Source organism: Aspergillus pseudotamarii (genome assembly GCF_009193445.1).
Source record: "Aspergillus pseudotamarii strain CBS 117625 unplaced genomic scaffold BDV38scaffold_55, whole genome shotgun sequence".
Taxonomy (NCBI): Eukaryota; Fungi; Ascomycota; class Eurotiomycetes; order Eurotiales; family Aspergillaceae; genus Aspergillus; species Aspergillus pseudotamarii.
In genome coordinates this window covers 187,440-211,414 of record NW_022475069.1, presented here as the reverse complement: position 1 = coordinate 211,414, position 23,975 = coordinate 187,440, and the positions used below count along the sequence as shown (strand labels likewise).

The 23,975-nt window shown below is 51.4% G+C and overlaps 9 protein-coding genes across 9 annotated transcripts; 4 read left to right on the top strand and 5 right to left on the bottom strand.

The window, feature by feature from the left end:
• Positions 1–240: 240 nt before the first annotated feature.
• On the top strand, positions 241–1,127 carry BDV38DRAFT_286006 (peroxiredoxin; the record flags this gene model as incomplete). Its single annotated transcript, XM_032060596.1, has 4 exons — positions 241–263; positions 363–724; positions 783–1,035; positions 1,091–1,127. 4 exons carry the CDS (start codon positions 241–243, stop codon positions 1,125–1,127), a joined length of 675 nt encoding a protein of 224 aa, XP_031910411.1.
• Positions 1,128–2,772: 1,645 nt separating this feature from the next.
• BDV38DRAFT_164230 (putative regulatory protein Ral2) lies at positions 2,773–5,588 on the top strand. Its single transcript, XM_032051842.1, has one exon. It carries the CDS (start codon positions 2,944–2,946, stop codon positions 5,575–5,577), a length of 2,634 nt encoding a protein of 877 aa, XP_031910410.1. The 5' UTR covers positions 2,773–2,943; the 3' UTR covers positions 5,578–5,588.
• A 220-nt stretch (positions 5,589–5,808) lies between these two features.
• BDV38DRAFT_255706 (F-box domain protein) lies at positions 5,809–7,998 on the bottom strand. Its single transcript, XM_032055454.1, has 2 exons — positions 7,407–7,998; positions 5,809–7,349 (listed from the first exon to the last, which is right to left on the bottom strand). Exons 1-2 carry the CDS (start codon positions 7,756–7,758, stop codon positions 6,241–6,243), a joined length of 1,461 nt encoding a protein of 486 aa, XP_031910409.1. The 5' UTR covers positions 7,759–7,998; the 3' UTR covers positions 5,809–6,240.
• On the bottom strand, positions 7,720–8,401 carry BDV38DRAFT_164216 (uncharacterized protein). The gene has a single exon (XM_032051841.1). It carries the CDS (start codon positions 8,292–8,294, stop codon positions 7,899–7,901), a length of 396 nt encoding a protein of 131 aa, XP_031910408.1. The 5' UTR covers positions 8,295–8,401; the 3' UTR covers positions 7,720–7,898.
• A 630-nt stretch (positions 8,402–9,031) lies between these two features.
• On the bottom strand, positions 9,032–10,715 carry BDV38DRAFT_255704 (putative pantetheine-phosphate adenylyltransferase). Its single transcript, XM_032055453.1, has one exon. It carries the CDS (start codon positions 10,542–10,544, stop codon positions 9,318–9,320), a length of 1,227 nt encoding a protein of 408 aa, XP_031910407.1. The 5' UTR covers positions 10,545–10,715; the 3' UTR covers positions 9,032–9,317.
• Positions 10,716–10,915: 200 nt separating this feature from the next.
• On the top strand, positions 10,916–13,558 carry BDV38DRAFT_255702 (WD repeat protein). Its single transcript, XM_032055452.1, has 4 exons — positions 10,916–11,989; positions 12,045–12,648; positions 12,707–12,778; positions 12,843–13,558. The coding sequence occupies exons 1-4, from the start codon at positions 11,228–11,230 to the stop codon at positions 13,259–13,261; spliced, it is 1,857 nt and encodes a 618-aa protein (XP_031910406.1). The 5' UTR covers positions 10,916–11,227; the 3' UTR covers positions 13,262–13,558.
• Positions 13,559–13,618: 60 nt separating this feature from the next.
• Positions 13,619–15,624, bottom strand: BDV38DRAFT_295429 (acyltransferase family protein). Its single transcript, XM_032062704.1, has one exon. The coding sequence runs from the start codon at positions 15,312–15,314 to the stop codon at positions 13,692–13,694; it is 1,623 nt and encodes a 540-aa protein (XP_031910405.1). The 5' UTR covers positions 15,315–15,624; the 3' UTR covers positions 13,619–13,691.
• Positions 15,625–16,190: 566 nt separating this feature from the next.
• Positions 16,191–19,593, top strand: triA (putative mRNA capping nucleoside-triphosphatase). The gene is made up of 3 exons (XM_032055451.1): positions 16,191–18,194; positions 18,299–18,748; positions 18,848–19,593. The coding sequence occupies exons 1-3, from the start codon at positions 16,563–16,565 to the stop codon at positions 19,016–19,018; spliced, it is 2,253 nt and encodes a 750-aa protein (XP_031910404.1). The 5' UTR covers positions 16,191–16,562; the 3' UTR covers positions 19,019–19,593.
• On the bottom strand, positions 19,576–23,718 carry spt5 (transcription elongation factor spt5). The gene is made up of 6 exons (XM_032055450.1): positions 23,415–23,718; positions 23,057–23,268; positions 22,793–22,993; positions 21,245–22,722; positions 20,459–21,189; positions 19,576–20,403 (listed from the first exon to the last, which is right to left on the bottom strand). The coding sequence occupies exons 2-6, from the start codon at positions 23,153–23,155 to the stop codon at positions 19,814–19,816; spliced, it is 3,099 nt and encodes a 1,032-aa protein (XP_031910403.1). The 5' UTR covers positions 23,156–23,268; positions 23,415–23,718; the 3' UTR covers positions 19,576–19,813.
• Between the last annotated feature and the right edge of the window lie 257 nt (positions 23,719–23,975).

Here is a 23,975-nt window from a genome sequence, read left to right as displayed (position 1 = left end):
GTCACTGAGGGTACCTCGTACTACTAGTACTAGTAGGCGGTTACCTCTACGGAGTATAGTAGACTGGAGTCTGGGACCCGGAAAAGGTACATCCCCTTCACCTAGTCCTTCCCCGCCGCCAAAACTATTTCAAGGTCCCCTTTCCCCTCCATTCTCCATCTTTTCCCGTCTCTGCTCATCATCCTTACCATCTAATCCCTCTTTCTTCCTTACTTGGATACCTCCGTTGACTCTTTCACAATGGCTCAGGAACGTGCTGCTCCGTAAGTAACCTTGCTGTCATCGTTTTCGATTCCTCCCGGGGTGACTTAAGGACCGTCAACATGGACTCAATCGGAGACTGACACGGCAATTGACTATAGCATCCGTCTCGGCTCTACTGCCCCCAACTTCTACGCTGAGACCTCCAACGAACCCATCTCCTTCCACGACTACATTGGCAACAGCTGGGCCATCCTTTTCTCTCACCCCGATGACTTCACCCCCATCTGCACCACTGAGCTGGGCGCTTTCGCCAAGCTTGAGCCCGAGTTCACTGCTCGTGGAGTGAAGCTGATCGGTCTGAGCGCCAACGGCACCGACTCCCACAAGCTCTGGATCAAGGATATCGATGAGGTGACCGGCTCCAAGCTGACCTTCCCCATCATTGCCGACCCCGAGCGCAAGGTCGCCTATGCCTATGACATGGTTGACTACCAGGACACCACCAACGTTGACTCCAAGGGTACGTTGTAGCTCTCACAAGCTGAATGGTGTTTCAAATTGCTAAGCAATCATTGCAGGTCTCGCTCTCACCATCCGCTCTGTCTTCATCATTGACCCCAACAAGAAGATCCGTCTGATCATGTCCTACCCTGCTTCTACCGGCCGTAACACCGCCGAGGTTCTCCGTGTTGTCGATGCTCTTCAGACCACTGACAAGCACGGTGTCACCACCCCCATTAACTGGCTCCCCGGTGATGATGTTGTCATCCCCCCCCCTGTCTCCACGGAGGATGCTCAGAAAAAGTTCGGTGAAATCCGCCAGGTCAAGCCGTGAGTATTTTCCTCCCCGCTGAGAGGAGGATTGGTGCTAACCTGTCTTGACTAGTTACCTGCGTTTCACCAACCTCAACAAGAAGGAGTAAATTATGACGCAGTCTTCCACTCAACCACTTCGTGCTAGCGGTTCCCAGGAGGAATAACCAGTTGTGACGTGGACATGATTGGGAATGTTCTCATGAAAAAGAGTATGACAGTCACGGCTTCGCATCTCTAATAATATGATACCTCTTATGATACCATCTGGACTCTTTCGAACCCAGCGTAAACCGTTCTAAGGAATTAGTGCAATCATCGAACCACCTGTAAAGAGTCTTGTGGTTTGTGTGCCCCGTGCAGGAAGCATGAGCCGGGCGATTATTGTTCCTGCGTAGCGGATATGAATGCTCCACTGTCCTGACGGCAGCCATATTGATATATGAATACGAAGGCTGGCATTAAGTGTGCGCCTCACGGGGCGAGACAGGGCGAAGAACCATTCTGCAATCGATGTCATCCTGCATAAGACTGCATCAAGAACCCGTCAATCAAAGGACGAGATAGCACTATCCAAAGCGAACCGCTGAGTAAATCTAGTAACACTGCCAGGAAACAGTCACACCTGTCTGCCTCGAGCAGGTGAGGTAATGACCACTCGTATATGTCCCCATCTATCCATCCCTCCTACTTTACTACTACACACATGCGATCCGTTACGATTTCCTTTGCCCAGGATGTGGCCGTCGAGTGGACCCATTCAAGTCTTGCGATACTGTGTGGACGGGCGACCTCCCCTTCTTTGTTCAACCCCTCTACCGTTCACCTTCCGTCTGACTGAGCGATGGGAGAGAGCGAAGCGATTCGTCTGGCCACTTGTCAGATCTTAGCGTGTTTGGTCCGCCAGATATCCTCCGATCACCGTACCGCTTCAGGTTGATAAGCAATCTTGAGAAGAGGCGCAGAGAGACAGGTTATTTTTATTCTCCCATCATTATTGGCACAATAAAGACAACTTGCGTGTGAAGAGGCCGCGGTTTCAAACACCCTGTCAACACATACCCTATTTTGGCGAGGGTGCGCGAACGGGGGAAAACCAGCATCGAGTCCACACGGTCATGTATGGAAATTGATAAGTAATGGTGGGGTCGGGATTCATTATAGTGAGTGAATGAATCTGTGTTGGCACCAAGACTGCCCATATCGTGCCTCCGTCGCTAATTGTTTCCAATGGTTCTTCATGCTTCTAGTGTCGCCTGTCAAAAAGATTGACTTTCAACGTTGAAAGGGATAAAATCTAAAATCGCCGAGTCAGCTCCACTTTCGTAGTGTGCCTGGAACCACTTTTCTCTCGGAGACCGCCTTGAAGCCCGCACTTTCTCCGTTCGCCTCGTCTCTCTCTTCACGGAAACAAAACACCTTTCTCTGCATCCGGCGGCTTTCACGGGAGGAACCCCCCTTGCAGCCAACCCGAAAAGTGTCCAGAAGCCGTATCTGTATTCCGGAGGCTTGACTCTGTTCCTCAACGACGGAGCGTTCTGGGTTGGTAGCCGCGGGGAGAGAGAATCCACCCGGTGGTCCCATCACAGTCTCCCGCCCGGCCCCTGATCTGAGCAAACCGATCGCGACGATTACGATTTACTTACACCCTTCGATCTACCCTTCGCTTGCCCCGGGGCCCAGACGGTCATTTGAACGACAACGGTGCTCTGACTACTTCTGTTTGTGGTTTACGAGTGTTATGATACCCTATTCATTGGACGCCTTGTTCACCGTGTTCTGTAACGTTCGAATATTGAATGACAAACATTCTACTTACGACGGCGGTTCGACTTCCCGGAGACCGGCAAATTTGAGCGAAATCACTGTAACGCGATAGGCATTGGGATATATTGATTGTACCGTTGACAACCGACCGTTATCAAGATGATGTCCCGGAGCCAGTCGAGTCTGGGATACCTGGACTCGAATCGGGAGGATCTTGCGGGCTCTGGTGTCTCTCCTGGACAACAACAGCCGTCTTCGACATCGGGTCCCATAAATCTGTCAGGTCTAGTGTGCAATGTTCGCCGGACAACTGGAAGAGAACCGCATCCATTGGTAGGTGCGACTACAACTATATTAGGCGATAAGCTGTACGTGTTTGGCGGTCGGGTTCTCTCGAAGAGCCGCCCGCAATTGACGTCCGATATATATGAGCTGGACCTGATCCGGCGTCACTGGACAAAGATCGATGCCACCGGTGATGTTCCCCGTCCGCGATATTTTCACAGTGTCTGTGCTCTTGGAGACAATAAGCTGGTGTGCTATGGTGGTATGTCACCCAAGGATACCACACCCAATGGCTCTACGGGGCAGGAGGCGCAGCCAGAGGTGGTGGTGATGTCTGATATACACATATTCGATGTCCCTTCGCGAACATGGACTCGAGTCCCTGCTTCCGACTCGCCCCAGGGACGATATGCCCACTGCGCGACAATCTTGCCTTCCAGTGCTCACTTCACGTCGGCAACTGCACCCCTTTCGGCTATCCATCATAACCCCGCGTCGTCGAATCCTCACCAGGGCTCGATCGGGGTGGACATTGATGGTTTCGGTGGTGCAGAAATGGTGGTGGTGGGAGGGCAGGACAGCTCCAATCATTATATTGAGCAGATCAGCGTGTTCAACCTTCGCAGTCTGAAGTGGACCAATACAAGTCCCTTAGGAAGAAGTTGCGGCGCTTATCGTAGTGTGGTTGCCCCATTGGCCGGTATGAATGTTTCGGACATAGGGTCCGCTTCAATCGATAATGAAGCCCATGAGCCTATGGAGGAGTCACCAGTAGAGGGATGCCCTATGCTGATCTATTCGAACTACAACTTCCTAGATGTTAAACTAGAGCTTCAGCTGCGCTTGCCGGATGGCCGCTTGGTGGAGAAGCCAATGCAGAACCAAGCATCGCCCCCTGGCTTGAGGTTCCCCAACGGAGGCGTTATCAACGGACACTTTGTGGTCAGTGGCACGTATCTTACCTCATCCAAGCAGGAATACGCCCTGTGGGCACTTGACCTGAAGACGCTCACCTGGGGCCGTATCGATGCTGGTGGAACGGTTTTCGGACAGGGAAGCTGGAACCGCGGAGTACTATGGGCGAGAAGGAACACGTTCGTGATTCTCGGCCATCGGAAGCGTAGTCTGGTTGAGGATTACAACCACCGACGACTCAACTTCTCGCATGTGTGCATGGTCGAGTTGGAAGCATTCGGCCTCTACAATAACCCGTGCAGAACAGCCCCGACGTCCGGGTACATCTCTCATAGCTCCCCTGCAGTCCCCGCATCTCTTCAACCTAAGTTGGCTAAATTAACATCTGGTGGAAGACCATTCTCGTCCGCCTCTGACGAACTGGGGAGACTGGCCCAGTCTCTCCCCGAGATGACGGACATGGAGCTTCAAGCGGTTGGGGGCGAGCGCATCCCGGTCAGTTCACGAATCTTGACTAGAAGATGGGGACCGTACTTTATCCAACTTCTACGAGAATCTTCTGACAATGGGGTCTCCGACTCTGCCACTCTGCGCCCAGCGCTCCAGATGTATCCAAACCGTAACTCCAGCATCACGATTACCCCGTCCATCGGACCGAACAGCACCTATTCCAACGCCACTACTCTTGTCAGCCATCATTCAAACCCCTCCAAGTCATTGTTAGCGAATCTTGAGATACCCTCTGCGCATAGTTTACCTCCCACATCTAGACCCCGCGTGCTGTACTTGCCTCATACCTACCTCACCCTTCAGGTCCTCGTCTACTACTTCTACACGTCTGCTCTCCCCCCAGCGGGTTCCTCCCTCTGCACGCCCCAAATTCTCTGCTCCCTTCTCCAACTTGCGCGACCGTACCAAGTGGACGGTCTCCTGGAAGCCACCGTCGAAAGACTACACCAAGTCCTCGACGGACGCAACGCTGCCGCTGTCTTCAACGCCGCTGCCATAGCCGCAGGTGGCGGCAGAGGCACCGGATTCACCAGCGGACCGGGAGGTACTCTGGAAGCCCTGAACGGCGTCCACGGCAACACAGACTCCGCCGCCGGCACAGGAACAGATACATCACACAGCCGCCTTACGTCGGACTCCTCAGACACCGAACACGGCACATCCGGCATCTCCGTCGCAAGCAGCACCAGCGGCGCCGCCAGCGGCTCCAGGGGCATCCCTCTCCGTATCAACACCAACATCTTCAGCCGCCGCCACCGCAACACGACCAACCTCGAACGCGACCGCGAGGACTCCATCAGCACCGCCAGCACCGCCACCTCCGCCTCCACAAACACCAGCTTCGATCACTCCGACACCGACGACACCACTCACTCCCACCGCCGTCGCAACACAGACGCCGAGCTCCGCCCCAACCGCGAGATCTGGACCGGCGACCTCAGCAGCGTCATCGGCCTACAAAAGCGCGGCCTCCGCGGGCTCATGGAAGGTCGTCGACTGCGCGAACGCAGCGCCAAACCAGCGAGTACAAGCGGCCCCGTATCTATTCCTCCAGAAAACCCTCCGTCCGCAGGAGCTGGTTGATAGCCACCGATACCAAGATCCTTACCTATGCGATGCTTTAATATCATCTACGTTTTTTGCCTCCTTCCAGTTCCCCCCTCCCATAGCGATGTTTCGGCTTCTGGCTTCAGTTACCCCCTTACCTTGCCTGTCATGATCTCGATGAAAATTTAGAGGTTCTTGATTGAAATGTATAGAATTCTCGTTGTTCCCTTTTTTTTTTTTTTTTTTCCAGTACATGAAGGCTAGGATGTTTCATTCTGCATCGGCGGGGTTTTGTTTATCGTACACTCCACCCGTTAGGGTTATTGAATAAGCTCAATACCAGTTCTTCCAGGTTATGGGCCAGCGTTTATCCATCGGTAGCTATACAACAAGTAGATGAGTAAAATTATGTAATTGAAGTTGATTTATCTAAGAAAGAAATTGCCAGATCTTGTTAGCTGATTTGGTCATCAAGTGTGTGCAGAGCTGACGGTAACTGGCAGCGATGGTCAGTTATCGTGGAAACTCTAGGATATTGCATGACGCTTCTATCGGTCTCCTAAATCTTCTCATGTATCTTCAGACTTGTCCTGGGACAGCTCCGTACTTTTTCGAACTATTTGAAAACGATGCGATGCATACAGAAAAGCTAAAGCATTACCTCCCCAACCTTTTGCTCATCGTAGAGCACTGATTATGCTATTGCCATCGTCGTAACATGTTTCTAGGGCTAGAGAGTACCCACGCCTCCCAAAGCAAACTCTGCTCGCGTCTCACGCTCACTCCGTTATCACCTAAGCCATCCGCCGTGAGTGCTCTCAACCGCTCCAGGGTTGTCTCGGGAAACGAACGTCGGGTGCTTCCGCAGGGAGAGAAATATGGGTACTCAGCATTGAAAGTTGTATGGTAAGCAGGTAGGGCAAGTGTAGGTTCGGGGACGATGGAGAGGACCGACGTGGTGGAAGTACTGGCATGGCCATTAGTATCTGGTGAGTCCGAGTCCAAATGGTCTGCGTAGTCGATATCCCGTAAATATATACGTTCTACTTGATCCATTTCGTCGTGCAGGACGGACAGTATATCCTGCCATCGGCTCCCATTGCGCAGGTAGACGCCAGTCAATGCGATATCACGGAGTTGTCTCCTGTGCCGGCGGATCAGGGAAATTACCTCTTCCGAATGTAAGCGCCAACCTTGAATGCTGAGAGCCCGGAGCCTCTTCCATTGTAGGCGGTGGAAAATGAGTTCGAGCGAGAGATCGAGAGGCATGTTGGCCCGAAAGCCTAACTTTATTGACGTCAGGTTCTTTGCGGATAGAAAGAAGTCATGAAAGACGCTAGAAACAGATTTGATGCTGCTTGTCATGTCTCTAGAAGAATAAAAGGTGAGATCTAAGCCCGTTAATCGAGCACCCAAGGTGGATAGCGTCAGTGGAGGTGTGTGTGATAGTTTCACGGCGGACTCTGGGCTAATCTGTGGCCCGACGAAGCGAATAGCGCTGCAATTTGACTCTAGCAGAGAAATCGCTAGACTTGTGACAGCCCGCGTGCAAGCTGGCTCCCAGTCCAGATCAACGGTCTCTGCTGAAGATTGCTCACGTATATAAGCTAGCAATTGCTCGTCCGCCCCATCCTGCAAGCGAAGCAGTTTGATTTGCTGAAGAGATGAGAATGCAGATATAGCGCGGCGCAAGAGTAGCATATCATGGCTCCCAGCGATGATGTATTCCTGGTCTTCACGCCGACTCTTATGTAGTTGTGAAATTGCAAGGTTTTGCGATTCGACTGTTTCCAAGACACGGGGCCAGTCTAGATACTTATCAGCTTGACTTCCGTGCGAATTTAACGAATTAGCAGAGACGGTACCGCTTCCTTGGTAAAAGGGTCGCACCATGTACGTGAAGGATTTCACATGGCAGGCCAACTGCATTTCCAGAAGATCCTCTAACCTCCGAAACCCATCCCGTGAGAAGCGAAGGACGAAACGGGGAAATTTCCATGGAGTAGCGATTCGCTTGAACCTTGTAGACACCAACCTGAATCGGTCCAAGTCGGACGTTTCGCCATGCGCGCAGCTGCCATTGGACCCGTAGGAGCCATGGCTGTTCGTGGGGGAGGTTTCGTTAGAGGAAGGCTCTGATCCCAAGAGAAACGAGAGGATATGACTGATCAATTCGTCCGCAAGGTCGTCAATGCGCCGTGGTCTGTCCATGGCCATTTCTTAGCAGGGCAGCCGCGTCTCCGGCTGCTTTGGCTACCCGCAACAACATGGAAGTCGGGCCTGGTCAAAAGGAATCAAGGAGGAAGGTGCACCTCATGGAACGGTGCAGGAATGAAAGTCGATTGAAGGCGAATACTCTACGTAATAAGAGAAAGGAACGGGGAGTAGAATAAGCAAAAAAGAAAAAGAAAAAAAAAAGGAGTGAAAGGTAGCAAGGGACTTTGAAGGGTATTAATAAAGATTACGTAGAGAGGAAAGGAAGAAGAAGAAGAGAAGAAAAGAAAAGAAAAAAGAAGACGAGCGTAAAGTGATACATCCCCTCTCCAGTCCCTAGACAGGCACTCTCTATCAACTGTTGCAGAGTAGGCGGCGGGCCACCGAGACAGCGCTTGGAGCACGGAGGCATGTTTGACAAGATTTAGAGCGTCCCACATGGACCTAACCCGGTCGACTGGGATCATCGTCAGTATTAAACCCAGGACATTTCCCCCGGGCCAACACCGATACGATATTGGACAAGAACTGACACACATTAGGGTCACATGATTGAAATGGTATGCGGTTACCCAGCGTGAACCTGCAGGAAAGGTTGCAAAGGAAGAGAAGGATTGGTGATTAGAGTGATCGTGGGCTAGACCCAGGATGATGGAGGGGGGGGAAGATGATGCGACATGAGAAACCGATACCAGCAGACGAACCCCGCCTGGGAAGCGAATCGTATCGTGGCGCGGTGTAGCTGCAAGCCTAGATGACTGGCTCGAAGACCATGGCCACACTTACCAACGGAACGTGCAGCACAAATAGAACGTCATGTAGTAAGTTGGCAGCCAGCATGCAGAAAATCGACCGAAGTCACAACAATGGACTGCATGGCATAGCCTCACAGGCCACAATTACCGCGTGGGTGGGCGAATCTGCTGTGTGAGGGAAAGGATCAACATCCACTTAACATGCATCGTCGTCCAGTAGTCGCCGGCCCGGCTGCGCAACCCCAAACATTGGGGGAAGATAAGATCTCCTGGGGAGCCTCTGGTTTCCAATGACTTTCAAAACAACCAGCTGAACAAGTCATCATCATATAAAAAAAATAAAAAAAAAAATAAATTAAACCAGGAAATCGAGACGAGGGGAAAAAAACTAAAAAAAAAAAAAAAAACGAGTGGGGAAAGTGAAGAGCCCAACAAACCCTCCTCGGAGTTATTAACACCACACACCCTATACATAAACATGGGTGGTTTAGGGAAAAAAGAAAAAGACGCTGGAAATGGTTTTTACATGAATCCGGATAGCCTCATTGGCGCCCTCGTCATTTCTCAGTCCCACGGGAAAATGCAACAAGAGAATCAATCACCCCCAGGGGAGCGCAATTCGTTGGTTGACGTGGACTGGGGAAGGCATGAAGTATGTATGTATGTATGTACAAATAATGTTGCTGGGACCCAATCCGCCCAGTGTGCTTGCTTAGTAGTGTGACCATAAAAAATGTCCGTGACGAATAACTGATGGCTGCATAGGTCGAGCTATGAAAAGGCAATTTCCCGTCTTCAGCCAATCGTTCAACTTAATTCGCTCTTGGCTTGTTCCATCCGCTGCCGTCTGATATCCGTGCTGCTGATTTTGGACGCAAAATCTTCGAAATCACTCGACGGCACGTCTTTGGAATGAAGCACGTCAATCTCAAATACATCGAGCCTCTTCCAATGCTTCTCTGCACGTTTTTCGTTGACCGCGGCACCTCCCGAGCGAGTTTCTTGGGAGACCACGATGGCGCTAATGTCCTCCTCCGTGATGGTAGGCCCAAACGGATCGGAAATCTGCACAAGTTTCAGGGTCAATCCGGACCGTACTTTCATCAGAATATATTTCCCGTTAGGCCCTGGCTGCGTGACCCGCTCGGTACGTGTGGCGCTCTTGTCGGGAGGGTAAAAGTCCATGATGGCCGTCAGAAAGGATGCAACACCCTCACACCGCTCATCCCAGCTTTCCAGGCATTCCGCATACTTCTTGTTCACTAGCAGTTCATCACCAGTCACGCCGATTGTCAGAAGCGCCTCGTTCCCCGGATTGGTGTCCCTAACAGGATCTAAGACCAACGCCATGGCAGTGAGCAGGAGCTTGTGTCCAATATGGAAATGATCGAAGGTGCCGCCTACAATAACCGACTGATGTGTCTGGCTTCCTCGTGAGTCGTCCGGCGCCACAATTGATTCCGAAGATGTCCAGCTGGAGGCGCCGGGAATGGAGTGCAGAGTCCCGGCATTGGGGTCCTTAAACTGGGAATAGATACTACTGAAGGCCGTTGCTAGATTCTGACCTACTTGGTTATCCGGATAATAGATTTGGTCCCATAGACGAGCTGAGGTCGCAAGGGTTTGCAAGTCTAGGATGGGTCCCATTTGCGAAGCCTGGGAGGAGTCCTTCCCGGAAGGATGTACGGTATCCAAATCAAGCAAAATGACTCGCGTGTTGATACCACCGGGGGCATCCAGTCCAATACTGTTCTCAACGGAGACTATCCCAATGAGCCTATAGAGATTTGCCAGCAAACTTTGGAGACTCCTGAACAACTTAGCCCGGGGCTGACAGGTCTGTGATTGGAGTCCCGGAAGAAAGAGAGCAATATCCAAGATGGCAGTGTGGTTGGTACCATTGATTTCAGCAAGCGTGGTGAAAACGGTAGATAAAAGCGACTCATACACATTTCTGCACTGCTCGAACGACGCCGCTGGTGGGGGTGGAAGCAGTAGCAATGCCGAGGCTGGGCTGGTGCGATCTAAACCCATACTTGAATGCGGGGAGTTGTTATGTGGGAAATAGAAGTAGAAGTGTAAGAAGATCGAAAATAAGAGTACCCCGGATGGAAATTATCCTATTCCAGGCGACCTGAAGTGTACTTATTTTTCTTTTCTATTCTTTTTTTTTTTGTTTTGTTTTGTTTTTTTCTGAGAGTCAAGGGAAGACGGGAAAATACTTAGTAGTAGGAGTAGTAGGGAAATCAATTGGCACTAAAAGATAAAATCAATGAATGTAAGGAATTAAATTGTATTGGGGAATTCCACCCCCGCGGCTGGCTGACTCAGCCGTACACTGAGACAGTCAAGTCAATCAATCAATCGACCTGGACCTGGATGAACGTTATCCCTTCTTATGCCCGTCGCCCGACTCTTCTTCTTCTTTTACTCTCTTCCAAAGCTCTAGGATGTTCTGCTAAGCTACTTCCAAGGCCATTTGTACCGAGTGATTTAGACAAAACCACATATGCCCTTGGTGTAGCCAGAGCTCCTAGCTTACGCATCCCTCTCTCTCCCCGCCTCCAAGTCCAGTCGGGATATAACCCACCCAACCCCCTTCAGCTACAACCTCGGACGGTGGAAAACGATCGGAGGAATTGTGTTCGCAAGTTGGCTGCGAGAGCCTGGTAATTAATCCTTAGAAGGAGAAAATCTCCATTGTTGTTCCCGGTACCATGTCGAACCCATCGCAACCCTTCGAGCCCAATCGACGAGCGACAACCTATGGCCGGCCTGAGGAGCTACATATTCCGTCTGGGGGTATGGGAGCTGCGGATTTACGGCGACAGTCTATGTCCCATGAATTCTCTACCGCCGCAGATAGCCACGTTCCGTCCATCAATGTCCACCCCACGAGCTCACAGCCCAACCAATATGGCGCCGGCGGCAATACTGCGGCTCTCCCAGGCGCGCTTCAGCCAGGAAATGCTAACCGCCCCTCAGCTGTATCCATGAATACCGCCCCGTCTGGCATTCCTACCATTTCCCAGTTGTCTACACAGTTACAGCAACAGCCGCAGCCGCAGCCGCAACACCAGCAGCCACCACCACAGCAACCGCAGCCGCCGCAGCAGCCTCCCACAACGCCCCGTTCCAGCATGAACAACGCTCATGGACACTCGAGATCCAGCCCGGCCAATGCTAGATACGGGTCATCACCTGGTGCTGCGTTCCCGCCTCATACTCCACAAGGCGCGAAATACTCTCCTTTGGGGCTGGCCGACATCCGGCCGACAGGTGATCTTCTGGGTGATCCTATCACCAGCCCCGGGTCGTTACCCTTCAATGGAGACAATCAAGTGCCGTCAAATAGCAATTATATTGCACCTTGGCCGATATATGCGGTGGATTGGTGCAAATGGCCCATCCCTGGAAATTCGGGCTCCTTTGGAGGCAAGATTGCGCTTGGAAGTTATTTAGAAGATAACCACAATTATGTGCGACTCTCCTTTCCCCATCTCCTCCCCTGCAGATGACACTAACTGGGTCCAGATACAAATTATTGATACCCACTGGACTAAACCAGACCCAGATACACCGGATGCAGCAACTGGCGAGATTAAGCTGGAATATGTCAAAACAGCAGAGGCTACACATTCGTACCCCGTCACGCGAATACTGTGGGAGCCACCATCATCGCAAAAGCAGTCTACCGATCTTCTGGCGACCTCGGGCGACCATCTGCGGCTATGGTCCCTGCCTGCGAATCAGCCGGTGCAGAGTTCCAACTCGATTACACGCTCGGCGACCCAAAGGGATACGCCTTCCGCTAAACTTTCTCCGTTGGCGTTACTCTCAAACTCAAAATCTCCCGAGCATACTGCCCCCATCACCTCGCTCGACTGGAATACGATATCTCCAAGCTTGATTATTACGTCCAGCATTGACACAACTTGCACCATTTGGGATATCCCTACCCTCACTGCCAAGACGCAACTGATTGCACACGATAAAGAAGTGTATGATGTCCGATTTTGCGCAAATAGCGTCGATGTTTTTGTCAGTTGCGGTGCCGACGGTAGTGTGCGCATGTTTGATCTCCGCAGTCTAGAGCACAGCACGATCATCTACGAGCCGACCGAAAAGAGTGATAAACGTAGGTGCTATTCACGGTACCCCGTCCCTTTCCAAACTAACAGGGATTGCGTCCGCAGTGGTCAGTCCCGGAAATGGTAGCCCCACGGCCCCTGCATCCATATGGCCTCCGCCGCTTCTCCGAATCGCAGGTACGTGAAACAGCTGGCCGGCCTGTCATATAGCAACAACAACTTCCGATACTAACGAAAACAGCATCCCCTCATGACGCTCACCTTCTGGCCACGTTTTCTCAGGACTCCAACATTGTCCGGGTCCTAGATGTTCGTCAACCTGGCCAGGCCCTGTTAGAACTCAAGGGCCATGGCTCCTCCATCAACTGCGTAGAGTGGTCCCCCAACCGTCGTGGCGTGCTCGCGTCCGGCGCAGACGACTGCTGCGTGCTTCTGTGGGACCTCATCAACCAGCACAACGCCGCGTCTGTCCCGCCCCCGGTGCACACCCCAGGTGCGCCCTCGACCACCCAGGAGCGTGGTCCTGCTGCCGCGTGGCAGTGTGATTACGAGGTTTCCAACATCAGCTGGTCGCCACAAGGCGGGACCACCGGCACAGGGCATCCGCGGGATTGGTTAGGAGTGTGCGGTGGACGGGGCATTTGGGGTGTTGCACTATGAAAGAATTGACACATTTACTAGACGCTATTTCCCATTACCTACCAGTCAGCCATTTACCCTACTGCCTTGTTCCGTGTCTTCTCCACCACGGCTGACTTGCATCGTTCAACCATGGAAGCGACATGGTACGGTCTGATATGAGTGAATGAATGAATGAACGATTGGACAGTAAGAGTATGTTTTTTTTTTTTTCTTTAAGCTTTCTTCTAAGACGGGATAGCAGCCCCGAGGACAGGTAATCAGAGGGGTATATGTAACTACTGTTGATCTAGTCTATTCCAGACAGGTGGCATGATAGATAACAAAGAAGAAAAGAATTCAAAAGACACGACAGTCATCAGAGGCACTATATAAACATCATAATATGCTCGCTAAAACCAATGTTGAATGAAGACCATTTCCGCGACAGGCACCGAACCCGGATAAGCAATCACTCGCGACGCGAGTTGGCACTTCCGTTCTCCTGTCCCGTCGCCTTGACCATGACCTTATCCTCGACCCACCGAGCGAACTTGACGCTCGGAATATCTACCGCGCGCCAGTAGATATCACCCGCCCACAGACATAGAGGAAGACAGATGAGCCAACCGATGAGGAAGCCCAGGCAGTACTGGAAATCGGAGTCCTTGCCAATCACCGCCCAGATATTGGGCATGAGGGAGTAGCCAAGCGAGTGAAGAATAGGCCCATGCACAATGTAGAAGGCGAAAGAGATCTTGCCGAGGTATTGGGAGATGGGGTTGGTGAAGAGTTTCTGGATGTCTTTGGAATGGTTGATGCTGAAGACAATGAGAACCGCCCCGATGGTTTGAGGGAACCGATGCGGTTCGGGGTAGGTTTTTGGGGTCACGCTCCAGGTCCACATATAAAATGGGGTCCATCTGTAGCCGGTGTTGGGAGCAGAGCCGAAATAGAGACCTAGAATGAAAAGCGCAATCCATAGTTTGCGATTGGATAGTCGAAAAGGGTGGTACTTCGTTGGGAAACGGACGCTCCATGGCTTTTCGCCCTCCGCTAGGCGCTCCCATGTGCCGTTGATCAGGTCTGCTTCGGCCATCAGCATGCCGCTTAGGAAGAGGACGACGTCCCAGCGGCCCCAGCGCATACAGAACCAGACTAGTGTGCTGACTAGAGACATCCTGATAACAGTGGTTACGCGGGAGGTGGCCAGGATGGTGAGGAAGAGAACGATGGAGCAACGGAATTCAACGGGGATGGTCCAGAGGTGTGGATTGTAGTTATTGTAGTACAGAGCCCAATCCCATGGATTCACCAGATGTCCTACTGTGGAGTACCAGTCCCAGAATTGTTTGTGAAAGGACTTCAGGATGGGAGGATGTTGCTCATTGGTGCCCTGAATGGTGTGGCCTTCGTAAAGAACCCTCTGCGAATAGTCATACACACCCAATCGCACGGCCAGCATAACGATCCCGATGCCAATGACTGAGGGAATATAGAGGCGAAGGCCACGGCGGAATGTAGACGAGGCCAGCACGGTGAAAGTCTGTTCCCATGATCGACTGCGGATCATTTTCAACGGTTTGTAGGAAAGGACATATCCGGAGATCACAAAGAAGATGGCCACCATGATATGACCGGATACTAACATATGGAGGATGGGCAACTGGAAGAGGTTGTAATTCTCCCGATTGAAACCCCATCCGACCGCAACTTTCCAGGTATAAGTGAAGAGGAAATGAAAGTTGAACACGAGAAGACAGGCCCAGCCACGCAAACCGTCCAGCGCTGCGATAGCATGTAGTTTTGAGGATTCGGGCGGTTGGCCGCCGACCAAATGCTGCAGGTAACTCGGAGTAATGGCGATCGCAAGTTTATCCAAAAATGATCCCACACATGCTTGCCAATTGTTGGCGAAGGCATGGACACGACTTGAGGGATCGGAAAGGATATGCGACGGGGTGAAATCGGTGATATTCGTCCATTTCGTGGATTCTTGGGAGTCGCGATTGGCTCCAGACTCGATATCATTCAGGGGAATGTTGTCTGTCGCGGGGGGAGATCGGAGATCCTGGTCCCGACCGTTAAATGCCATCGCAGCGACGAGGGAAATGAGGAATGTGGTTGAGGCGCAACTCCCTTCCCTTCTCAAGACTAAATAAATGAATCTCCGGATTAAATGCGGAAGGCGATTGCGTAACCACCAGTGTGGACCGCAAGCGGCATGCAAGAAGTTCTTTTTCCGTTCCAACGTGGCCTTGCGGAGGGATCGACATCCACCGAATCTGAGGTGATCTGGTTGATTGATTTCGCCTCAATGAAGTGAGAGGGAAACCCTTACTTCGAGGGGAAGAAGCAAAATGGGGGTTACATACAGTCTAGGCAAGATTTGGTGGCGGTTGGGGGGGGGTGAACTATAGATATAGATATAGATGTAGATAGTTATGTATACTTTAGATATCACTTTGTATATAAGCCAAGAAATATGAATACCAATTGAAAAAGACAGACAGAACGGGACAAGGAAAACGAAAGGGAAGGAAGACGTGATTGATTCGTGAACGAACGGTAAAAAGAAGGAAACGCGAAAGAGAGAAAGAGAAAGAGAAAGAGAAAGAGAAAGAGAAAGAGAAAAGGAAAGGGAAAGGGGGAATTGGGTTAATTAGGAACACATGGCGGGATAGAGAAGACATTGAGAGATTAGATCCAGTACTGTAATTTCTTGACCACTGGGAGGTAAATAAATTTAAAAAAAAAAAAAAAAAAAAAGGGAAACCAGATTGATCGATGGTATGGAAATTATAAGACTTCCACATATCCACATCCACATTATCTATAGTAATAGAGAATGACACAGAAACTCAGATTAGATTGATAGATAAATTACTACCTCATTATCTATTGGAATTTTCTACCTTTTTTCTGATTTATTGAGCTAGTATAGCAGTTCATAGTCGAGGAACCGTCCAATCACGACTGCCGCATCCCGCGACTTAACCAACTTTCCATAAGATATTCTTTTTCTCCTTCTCTCTCTCTCTCTCTTTTCTTTCTTTTTCTTCCTTTCCCTCACGTCGCACTTCTACTTTTTCTGCAACAACCCCCATCCAGTTGAGTCGATTCCATGCGGTGATACCGTCTCCTCACCCCTTACTCTTTTTTCTCACCAAAGAGCCACTTCTACCCCGGTTAATTCGGGGTGTTGTGGAAGGGGGTCGCAAGCTCCCGAAGCTCCATCAAGCTACGTAAGTTAGTTTCAACGAAGAATACTTCCTCTTCCTCCTCCTCCACCACCACCAGCCAAGATCGCGATCGAGTCGACCAACCAAATCCCTTCGCCGTCATGGATTTGCGCACGATTATGAACAACGATGCCTCGGCAACGTCGGATGCTCCATCGACTGCTCCTCTCCAGTCTCCGTCGCAAGTGTCGCGTAAGCCTTCGGATCCCATGTATGCTCCCCGCGACCAACAACGGACCTCCTCCTATCCATCTGCCTATTCGAATCATCCCCCTCAGCCTCCACCCCTACAACGTCCTCATGCCTCCCCAGAACGTTCTTCCTCCTATGGATCGCTCCAATCGCCCTATCAATACCATCCCACCTCCGCACAGAGTGCAGGCGCACAATCTCAGCGCGGCCCGAGTCCTCCCCCCTATGGTTCCTCCGCCTCGCGTGACTCGTTCTCTTCTACCTATGGCCATCCCCAACAGCAGCAGTCGCCTTTCGCACAGCAGCGTTCGCAATCCATCCAGTCTGTCCTGACCCCCTCATCCACCTCCACCTACTCATTCCATCCCAGGGAAAGCCCGCCAGCGGTTGCTTCACAGCCTTACCCGTCGCAGCAATTTTCCCCTCCGGCCCAAGGATCGGTACCAAATACTCCGCGAGCCTCTGTTGCTGCATCTCACACCCATCAAACGCCCCCATCTGCGCGCCCCCAATCCTCCGGTCATGAATCCTTATCAAATCGTGCCTCAAGCCCATGGGTTGGTCCGGATGCTCAGGTTCATATGTCGCCAACAGCGATGCCTCGTATCTCGCGACAGGATTCAAGACCGCTAGAACAAACCCCGCGGCAAAATTCTTCGGCGACTGACAGAAGGGACTCGGATGAGAGTGTTAGTCCGAAAACCGCTTTTCCTTCTGGGTCTCGGCAAGGGAGCACGGCCGGATACACCGACCTAGCGTCCTCTTCTCAACCGAAGCCCACCGAAAATGGTGTCTCCTTGAAGGACAACCCGCCCAACCTCCAAACCTCCCAACCTGCCCCAGCAGTCTCAACCTTTGACAGCTCACCGCCCGCGCGAAAGTCTCTGACGGACGATACCTCCGCGATCGATCAAGCCCGTTCGTTGCCCACAAAGATGGACCTAACTCCGGATGCAGGGGCCAATTCAAGTCCGCAAGCACCCAGAGTGAAGAGGAGGCGTTATGAAGAACCGCCAATCTATGCTCAAAGATCGGTACGCACCAAAGGGAGGATTCCGATGATCCCGAACCGTTGTCCACCGATCCCGAAGCATGCGAGAGATTCAACGCAAAATCCTTTCGTGATGCGCCAACAAAACGTTTCAGCCCAGGCTTCCGCTGCAGATTCTCCGGTCAAATTCAAAAGCGAGACACCACCTACTAATGGCCCTTCGGCCCCCCGGCGACCTCCAGAGCCTGCTCAGGCAGGCAGCTTAGGACCATGGGAACCCTCTATCTATGGGTACATCCCGCACGAAGAGGTCACAAAAACGGTCTGCGATTTCTTATTCCAGCATGTGGTTCTAAGGAACGATGCGACCGCGGCTCCTGCTGGTACGGCGGCAGCCGGCCAGGGAGCAATGATCGAGGTGGAAGCCAAGCTAGGACAGCTCGTTGACATGGACAGGGGTGAGAGACTTCTCTTGCCTATCTCGACCGAAGGTATTGTAAATAAGGAAAACACTCGCTTGCGAACTGCGTTCGAGAGCACAATGACAATTGTAAGTAAAAAAAAAAAAAAAATTTTTTCCGGCCCTCATGCCTCAAACGGGAGTCACTCGCTTCAGTTGAGATTATATCGAATGATTGATTGACCACTGGGTAGGCACAACATCGGGCAATGAATAATTTTCTGAACGAAGCCGTGAAGATGTCCATACCGCAAGCTAACCCAGGACGCATTCCACTATCTTACACACACAAGAAGGAGCGAGATACCTTTTACGAAATATCACCATCAGAGCTTCCACCTGTCATTCGACAGAATCTTAATCCTCGCCACAAACCAAAAGTGCGAGTAACTTTAGACCAACGAACGGGCGAGGTCCTCGCAAAGATTGTGAAGTGCCGAATTGCCGACCTTGATATCTACAGCCCTCGCACATGTGTCGATTGGCGAATTAGCGTCAACCTGGAAATGAGCTACGAGGGCGATGTTAGCCACCTCACCGTGGTAGATCCCGGTCGTGGACGCGGCGGAGAGCGAAACAAGGATCGTATGAGCTATCGACATCTGGCATACCAGATCGACCTGACACAAGTGGCCAAATCAGAAGTAAGTCGCTCGCTTTTTCCCCGTTCTCACCGGGGGACCAGCTACCTACCAGTTGATTGATTTGTAAGACACGTTTCTGACTTAATATGTGCTGTATAGCCATCATCCAAAGGTGAATTCGAGCATGAACTCGAAGTTGAAATCTCTGCCGATGAGATCCGCCGTCAGGGTCAGCTCGCCCTGGCCGGCGACCCTAAGAACCAATACGAGGACCTTGTCAAGGGATTTGTGGATAATATTCGCATCCTGGCACGAGCAGTGCCTCCATAAATCCATTCAATGCCCCTTAGAATCGTTCTTGATTCGGGTTTGCATCCCACACTACCACACTATGCCGTGGAATGTTTCTTTTTTTTTTTTCCTCTTACATAATATAGAACGACGACGGCCCTGAAGATCCTAAAGAAGAACAAATGGATCTACGAGAGCTGCATATGGAAAACAAAAGTCAAGTTTATATGTTACATCTGCTGGATTGGTTTACTTTTCACCCATATGTTTTAATAACCCTCTACACATCCTTCTCATGGAAAGAGATGATGAATGATGCGTCACGCCCTTTGTTTTCTCTCCGCCAGCCTTTTTCTTCATACTTTTTTCACTTTTTCGTTCTTTCCTTCTCCCTTCTCCCCGTCCATCTTTCTTGATCTTCATCCAGCTTTTCAGAGTACAAATGGATTTCTCATTGTGAGGAACATGATTTTCCATTTCTCTCCCCCATCACCTCACCTTTTCTTGTGACATTATTAACGACTTGTATAATCTACTTGAATACAGTGCCTTGTATCAAACAGGGGATTGGTTAATATATGTATTATGACCAAATCCACAGCTAACTCTTAAAGCCTGAATGGGATACAACAGTAGATATTTGAATATTTTGATGTCATGATACAATGAATGATACACTTTCACAGAACAAAGTTGACCAATTAACCATGCCTGTATTGTCTTATAAGAACATAAAAGATATGAATGCAAGGATCAATGATATAAATGACTACGCCAGGTTGCCCCTCCCCGCTTGAACTTTCCCCCTTTGTTTATGCACCGCAATAAATGATATTAAGGACTAGGCGTTCCTTCTTCGTACCGTGGTCCTGCATCGTCGCCGTCTCCGCCCATCGCTGGTGTAGGAGCGTCATAGGGACGACTGTCCCAGGCAGCGGGTGTAGGGGCGTCGTACGGCTTCTTGGACGGGCCGCCGGGGGTAGGGGCGTTGAATGCTCCTGGCGTCGGGGCACTATCAGCCCAGGCTCCAGGTGTAGGCGCTGAGACACCCGGGGTCGGAGCGCTGCCATATGCGCCTGGGGTGGGTGCAGAATAAGCTCCGCCTGGAGTTGGGGCGTCGTAGCCACGGGAGTCTTTGCTGCCGTTGCTTGCCGTAGCTCCCGAGGACCAGGCTGGGGTGCGACTGCCGGAGTTTGCGTTCCAGGCTGGGGTTCTGGAGCCGGCTGCGAAGGCGTCGAAGTCACTCTGTCCGGAGCCGGAGCCGGAGCCGCCGTAAGGAGTCCGGGCGCCAGCGTTCCACGCCGGTGTGCGTGAGCCGAACCCGCCATATGCGGTGCGGCTTCCATCGTAGGGATTCGATGTACGGGATCCATCGTTCTTCCATGCTGGTGTGCGAGAACCGCCCATACCAGACCAAGCAGGCGCTGAATCGCTTTGTTAGTATCGTAGACCCAAGACGTGAAACATGAAAAGACTTACTCCTTGCGGAAGATGCGCCGCCCCAGGCGGGGGTCCTGGATGAATCTGCAGCTGCCATCGGTGTCCGACCGCCCTGCCAGCCCGATGGTGGAGCTGCTGAAGGGACGCGCGGTCCTCCTTTGCCGCGGCCCATTTCGATTGTTTGGCCCGTTACGGGGTCCTTGACCACGAGGAGCTCCTTGGGGATCGACACTAGCTTGTTCTTGGAATGGAGCTCCACACGTGCCTGCACGTCTCCTGCATCTTTGACAATACCCACGAGACCTTTGAAGGGCCCCTTTCGGACCATGACTGTCTTTCCGATCATCCTGTCGCGGCCGAAGCTCTTCGGGGGGCCCATCATACCGCCGGGTGCGCCGCGACTCATCAGAGCCGGGTTCATCTTAGTGAGATCAGGGCCCGTAGACCGGCCTCCCTTGGCTGATACTGTTACAACGTTGGTCGTACGTACGACAGTAATACCGGAGTTCTCCGCCTGAGCCTTGTTATGCAAGAACAGGAATGAACGGTGGATGTGAAGGATCACGCCATTCCTTTGTTCACCGTACACTTCGCGAACGGTATCTCCATGTCGAATCTCTGCACCATTCCGATCCGTAGCTACCGCATCCCGACGCGGTGTGATCTTGTTTGTTACTTGAGTAGGCAGAATAGTGCGAATCGAACCATTTTGATCCAAAACCCGCAAGGACTCTCGATCAACCTTAACAATACAAGCAACGGTAGCGGCGCTATTGAGCAGTTAGCTAAAAGAACAAGTAATAAGTATAGAGCCAGGTAACTCACTCTAGCTGCACGAGATCATGTACGTCGAACATTCCAAGCTTTCCGTCAACACCTGTCTCGGCAGACAGCCGAAGATCCTTGCTGAAAACAGTGATCTCCTGCATGCTCATATCGCTAAGTAATGTTACAGTGTCGTCCTTAACTTGGACCACCATACCCAGTTCATCTTGATATCTGCTACCACCAATGACCTTGACATGATCACCCTCCCTGAAACGTTTACGGAGAGATTTAACAGGGGCATCAATGTGTTGTCCTGCAAGGTCACCTTCGGTAACTTGGAGAGTAACGATATCACCGCGAGTAGAAGTAGTTCGACCGATCAAGCCCTGCTGTTCACCACGGAAAACTTCAACTGGATCTCCTGGGAGGTAAGAGTCTTCAGCCGTGGAATTCTTGAGCGTTTCCGCAAGAGACGCAAGATCTAAATTGGCAGTGCCATCCTCTGAGCCTCGAGCAAACATGGTAACCTCCTCAAGCCGCGGGCTCACATTTTTGGTGATCAAATGTTGTACCTTCATGTCTTTGATTAAGAAACCGTCGATGTAGGTCTCTCCGAGGTAGCTCCAAGATTTTCCACCCAATCCAGATGTGGCCGAAAGGTACTTTCCGTGTTTCTTTTTAGCTTCAGCTTCACTGAACAGACGTTGAGGCGGCCGGGCCACCGCGGGATTCATGCCAGGACGCTTCCTCTTGGGATCCATAAAAGGCGCGCCGGTGTCCTCGTTCAAGCCATAATCCAAACGCGGAACCAAGCGAACGGTCACAGCGAGACCATTGGTTTCAACTTCTTCAATCTGGGCCAGATCGTTTTGGTATTTGCCACGTTTAATACGAACCCAGCCACCGGGCAAGAGTTCTTCGGATTTTTGAACCCGCAGAAGATCCGGCATTTCTCGCACAGGGACTAGAATCATCTTCGTCCGTGGGTAGACGTTGGACATATCTTGCAGTGCATCCATGACGTCCGCTTGCCTGCGTGCTTCAACATAGATGTAGCCACTCATGGCCCCTCCACGCTCAAAAGCAGATATGATCTTCATAGGGTTGCGAGAGCCCATGGGTCGCTCTTCCATACGTTTCTGGATAGCGAAAATAACCTCCCGTTCTTTGCCGGGCTTACAACGGACACCCCAGATGCTAGGATCCTCGACACTAGGAAGTAATAACCGCTTCGGTACGACGACTGCATCGGAAGCTGCAGCACGGTTCCGTCCGTAACGTTCTTTGAGCAACTGCGCCTGCTTCTCGGCGTCCATGCTGGCCTCAAGCTCGCGCTGGCGATCGAGCTGTCGGTGGCGACGGTCGTCAGTCTCAGCGCCGACAGGGAGCGCATCCATATCATCTGGATGCATTTCCCCGCCAAGCTCGGCCATTTCATCCTCTTCGTCCTCGGCCTCATCTTCATCTTCATCAACGCCGGCCTCCTCTTCGAAGAAAGTGTGCACGCCTCCTCTCCTTCTGCGCTTTTTGGGTCGCTATTAAGACGAAGCAGATCAGTATTGACCATGATAAATCAGAAGCAGCTCAAATGGCGCTAGCACTCACAGACACGGCATCCTCTTCATCTTCATCCTCCTCCTCTTCTTCCTCCTCGTCATCATCATCGTTCTCGTCTTCTTCCTCGTCGTCGTGGCCATCGGCATCTTCGTTATCCTCTGCCTCCTCGCTACCGACTCGACGTTCCGCCCGTCGTGAAGGCTTTACGTCTTCTTCATCGTCATCATCGTCCCGGTCTTGATGCGTCGGCTATAACCCCCGTAATAGTTAGCATCACCAGCCACTACCATCTAACGTATTTGTAGTACTGACTCTGGCATCTTCATTTTCTGAATCATATGCGGGAGCGGGGTTGAAGTCATCGTCTTCTTCCTCAGAACCGAAGTCTTGATCCAGCATGTTTCGTGACATATTGCGTGGATTATTGGCAAAGTGGCTTCGAACTGGGGCTTGGTTCGGAGTAATTTCGGACTCAGTGATTGGAATATGAGTCGCAGGAGGGCCGTATAACGATTCTGGACGAGCTATTGACGAGACGGAAGTCACAATTAGATCACTTTGAGCTTTCCAGCATACAGTTCGGGAGAACTCGAGATCGTGGATAAGGAAGGCGTAGAAAACCAGACAGAACACCGTCGAGGCAGTAAGGTGAGACGAGAGGGCGCAATACCTACTATGTAATCAGGATAGGGAATCGCTGAGGTCTCACGATTCACAAAGAAGCCCTGGACAGAAAATGGGTATCAAACAGCCTTGCTGTTGCTTCGGCCAGCCAGGCGGGCGGCGTTATCCTTCGCCGAGTCCGCGATCGCGGCACGTAAGTCAATCGGAAGTGAGAGGGCGAGAAAAAACCGATGAAACTGCCCACACCAGACGACAATAAGATGAAGCCCACCAGGGTAGCAAGCCGTAGCAAAGGAAGTGGGAGGTGGCGCAAGATCAGTGGTCTTTATAAGACTCGTCGGAGGCTTGTTGAAGACAAATCCATGGGTTGCGCAATTGGCTCAACTGCGGCGGCGGAGTTCTTTCCTAGTGCTCCCATTGAGCCAATGAGCGTCATTCGCTCTAGATCTCATTGCTACTATAGTACTAGTAGTAGTAGCTACTACAGTCTCTGATTCACTATCTCCATGGCTATTTCTTTTTATTCAATATGATCTTTATAGACTCTTTAGGCTTTCGCCACGGGGTACATAGGCAATATCCTACAGTGACCCTTAGATATGGCCGT

Bases quoted from the DNA above. Each gene is read 5' to 3' on its own strand.
- BDV38DRAFT_164230 (XM_032051842.1), top strand. From the start codon at position 2,944: ATGATGTCCCGGAGCCAGTCGAGTCTGGGATACCTGGACTCGAATCGG.
- BDV38DRAFT_255706 (XM_032055454.1), bottom strand. From the start codon at position 7,758: ATGGCCATGGACAGACCACGGCGCATTGACGACCTTGCGGACGAATTG. The intron at 7,350-7,406 runs GTACCGTCTCTG...ATAAGTATCTAG, and splicing joins ACCCTTTTACCAAGGAAGCG to ACTGGCCCCGTGTCTTGGAA.
- BDV38DRAFT_164216 (XM_032051841.1), bottom strand. From the start codon at position 8,294: ATGTGTGTCAGTTCTTGTCCAATATCGTATCGGTGTTGGCCCGGGGGA.
- BDV38DRAFT_255704 (XM_032055453.1), bottom strand. From the start codon at position 10,544: ATGGGTTTAGATCGCACCAGCCCAGCCTCGGCATTGCTACTGCTTCCA.
- BDV38DRAFT_255702 (XM_032055452.1), top strand. From the start codon at position 11,228: ATGTCGAACCCATCGCAACCCTTCGAGCCCAATCGACGAGCGACAACC. The intron at 11,990-12,044 runs GTGCGACTCTCC...AACTGGGTCCAG, and splicing joins TAGAAGATAACCACAATTAT to ATACAAATTATTGATACCCA. The intron at 12,649-12,706 runs GTAGGTGCTATT...TTGCGTCCGCAG, and splicing joins GACCGAAAAGAGTGATAAAC to TGGTCAGTCCCGGAAATGGT.
- BDV38DRAFT_295429 (XM_032062704.1), bottom strand. From the start codon at position 15,314: ATGGCATTTAACGGTCGGGACCAGGATCTCCGATCTCCCCCCGCGACA.
- triA (XM_032055451.1), top strand. From the start codon at position 16,563: ATGGATTTGCGCACGATTATGAACAACGATGCCTCGGCAACGTCGGAT. The intron at 18,195-18,298 runs GTAAGTAAAAAA...ACCACTGGGTAG, and splicing joins TCGAGAGCACAATGACAATT to GCACAACATCGGGCAATGAA. The intron at 18,749-18,847 runs GTAAGTCGCTCG...TGTGCTGTATAG, and splicing joins CACAAGTGGCCAAATCAGAA to CCATCATCCAAAGGTGAATT.
- spt5 (XM_032055450.1), bottom strand. From the start codon at position 23,155: ATGTCACGAAACATGCTGGATCAAGACTTCGGTTCTGAGGAAGAAGAC. The intron at 22,723-22,792 runs GTGAGTGCTAGC...TCGTCTTAATAG, and splicing joins ATGAAGAGGATGCCGTGTCT to CGACCCAAAAAGCGCAGAAG. The intron at 21,190-21,244 runs GTGAGTTACCTG...ACTGCTCAATAG, and splicing joins CATGATCTCGTGCAGCTAGA to CGCCGCTACCGTTGCTTGTA.